General features: G+C 37.1%; 1 protein-coding gene across 1 annotated transcript in view; it reads left to right on the top strand.

Moving 5' to 3' along the window:
* LOC133561311 (phytanoyl-CoA dioxygenase, peroxisomal-like) overlaps nt 1-1,661 on the top strand; it is a 46,743-nt gene extending 45,082 nt beyond the window's left edge. Inside the window, exon 5 of the mRNA XM_061914675.1 lies at nt 1,415-1,661. Within this exon, the coding sequence (XP_061770659.1) occupies nt 1,415-1,468 (54 nt within the window). The 3' untranslated portion in view covers nt 1,469-1,661. The remainder of the gene's footprint in view (nt 1-1,414) is intronic.
* The last annotated feature ends 1,950 nt before the right edge of the window (nt 1,662-3,611 follow it).

The raw sequence follows: 3,611 nt of genomic DNA, 5'->3' as shown, positions 1-3,611 counted from the left end.
TATTGGCATGTGTTGCAATTTTAATATTTCATCATTGATATATAAACTATCAGACTAGTAGTGGCTTTCAGTAGGCCTTTAATGTCCTTAATGGAACAATATGGCAACCTAAAACAGGTTTTTTGTCAACATTACAAAAAGGGTATATTAATGACAGACTCTGCAAAAGGAGCTGACAAAGTAAGATAAAGATTTGAGGGGGGGGGGGCGGGGGAGTAAGAATGGTTCACTAAATGAAGATTTATGCAAGGAGAAATTAGCAGGACTTTTAAGATCGAGAAAGGTGTTTTATTCTGAAAACTCGCATTATTCAACTTGCAATTCTTAAACGAAGCATCCTCGTAAAAGTCTTTAGACAAGATTTTCTAGGAGAGGCAAAGAAAAACATCATAGTGGAACACTTATTTTCTCAACTTGTTGAATCTGGAATGGACAAAAGAGGACTTTTCTTGCTCAAATGAAGATGGCGACTAAAAAGAAGTAAAGACATCTTAAAACGAGGGACATTTCTAGTAAAAAGGTTGTAAATCTTGGCAAATCATTTGCAGTGTGCCAAGTCTTCAAAGTGTGTTAGGAAGCATCCAGGAACAAACGTGTCAGCATCATTCAGGGACGGCGTGGCACAGTGGGAGAGTGGCCGTGCGCAACCTGAGGGTCCCTGGTTCAAATCCCACCTAGTACCAACCTCATCATGTCCGTTGTGTCCTGAGCAAGACACTTCACCCTTGCTCCTGATGGGTGCTGGTTGGCGCCTTGCATGGCAGCTCCCTCCATCAGTGTGTGAATGTGTGTGTGAATGGGTAAATGTGGAAGTAGTGTCAAAGCGCTTTGAGTACCTTGAAGGTAGAAAAGTGCTATACAAGTACAACCCATTTATCATTCAACTTCCCATGTCTTTCCCCGAATGTAATGAACTATTTTTACCACTTGGTGTCGCCAAAACACCACTTTGATTGATTGATTGATACTTGTATGAGTAGATTGCACAGTACAGTACATATTCCCTACAATTGAGCACTAAATGCTAACACCCCAATAAGTTGTTCAACTTCTTTAAGTCGGGGTCCACGTTAATCAATTCATGAAAAAAGAAATCTGTCAATGATTTATGCTTGTTTTTTTTGACAAAATAGGTCCACCTACTATTGTTGGAATAATGTCAGCACATCAAACTCTTCAACATTCCACACTTCAAAATAATAATATGTGCTATGATTCCTGCTGATATTAATCTGTCTAAATATCATTTTTGAGGTTGGGCAATCGCAGCTTGGAATAGGTTTATGAAGCATTATTATTATTATTTTTGAAGCATTGAGCATCAATTGTCACGTTTGTGCACTTAGTAGAAATGACATCACTTTATTTGAAGTAGTTTTTCTTAAACTATGTTGTCTTCTGTCTCCCTCTGCAGGACACCTGGGCCTTCAGAGGCCGCCTGGTGCAGGGGGAGAGACGCTCACTTTAAGATGGCCCGAAGAGGCCGCCTGGTGCAGGGGGAGAGACGCTCACTTTAAGGTGGCCCGAAGAGGACTGAGTCAGATGCACATTCTCTAGCATCAGTCCATACTGACACTGTACAGGAAGCTGTCTTTAAATACATATAAACATACATATATACCTAATATACACACATACCTAATATACACACATACCTAATATACATACATACATACATACATACATACATACATATATACATACATACCTAACATACATAATATACATACATAATATACACACATACCTAATATACATAATATACATACATAATATACACACATACCTAATATACATACATACCTAATATACACACACCTAATATACATACATACCTAATATACATACATACATACATAACATACATAACATACATACATACATAATATACATACATACATACATACATAATATACATACATACCTAACATACATAATATACATACATACCTAACATACATACATACCTAACATACATACATACATACATACCTAACATACATAATATACATACATAATATACACACATACCTAATATACATACATACCTAATATACACACACCTAATATACATACATACCTAATATACATACATACATACATAACATACATACATACATAATATACATACATACATAATATACATACATACCTAACATACATAATATACATACATACCTAACATACATACATACATACATACCTAACATACATACATACATACCTAACATACATAATATACATACATAATATACACACATACCTAATATACATACATACCTAATATACACACACCTAATATACATACATACATACATAACATACATACATACATAACATACATACATACATAATATACATACATACATACATACATACACGTGTATACATGCATCTCTCTGTCTCACACACACACATAAATGTGTATACAAGTATCACTCTCTCTCTCTATCACACATGCACACACACACACACACACACACACACACACACACACACACACCCAGGACCCTGGATTTACGAACATAATTGGTTCTTTAAGGGGGTTTGTAAACCAAAGATTGTAAAATAAAGCAAATTTCTCCAAAAGAAACAACAAAGTAAATATGAAAAATGGTTTCCAGCCTGGACAGAAGTCCATATTTTAGTGAAGTTTGTCAAGCTTGGACTGTGGATGTTTGTGCTTCCTCGATGCAAGGATGATGTGTGGCGAGTCAGGCATGAATGTAAGTACATGGTTTATTTAATAAACAACAAAAAGCGCTCACAATGGAGGAAGAAACTTGGCTAAACAGTACAAACGTGAAACAAAAACACCTGCTCAAGGGCATAAAAGACAATTGAACTATAAACTTAAACAGCACGATGGCGAGACTAAAGACATGAAACAAATGAGTGCACTGTGGCATAAATATATAAACTTACTCGGCATGGAACTGTGGACAGGACGTAAAGGTTTGAACAGCATGGGTAGGGTGCGTGAGTGTGAAGATCCCAGGACGAAGACAAGAAAAAGAGTGACTTAAATAGCTGTGATGATTAGTGAAAACAGGTGAGGCTGAGAACAGGGACGTGACAGGTGACAACTAATGAGGTTGGCATGGAAACAAACAAAACCAGGAAGTGCAAAACGTGACTGATTGTCCAAAATCAAAAACCTAACATGATCCATAGGTGTGACAAAGTTTTGACCACTTAACTCAGAATACAAAGTGCTGTACTGTAAACAAACAAACTGAAAAGAGGTAATGGATCAACTTTTTCCTTGGTTAACAAGCCAAAACAACAACTGCAATCCGAACTGTTCTATGTAGGTGTCGCTCTGCCAACACGAGCACACACACACACACAAGTCCCTTAGGTGCCCTCACAAAAGATCAGAAATCACAACAACTTAACTTTAATAAGTATATTGCTTCAATAAAAAACATTAGGGGAATCACTTGCATTACATCAGCAAAGGAGGAGTTGTCAGATAAGTGTGTACTTTTGGAAGAGGCGCCACTGAACAAGAGGTAGCTCTTCTCCTCCGCTGGCATCATTTCCAGAAAAGTCTGATCTCATCACAATTAAAACTTGCCCGCCTGGTGGTTTCATCCATACTTGTGAGC

This window comes from Nerophis ophidion, linkage group LG10 (assembly GCF_033978795.1).
Source record: "Nerophis ophidion isolate RoL-2023_Sa linkage group LG10, RoL_Noph_v1.0, whole genome shotgun sequence".
NCBI lineage: Eukaryota > Metazoa > Chordata > Actinopteri > Syngnathiformes > Syngnathidae > Nerophis > Nerophis ophidion.
The sequence above is the reverse complement of the archived record's forward strand: the minus strand, read 5'-3'. Positions and strand labels throughout refer to the sequence as shown.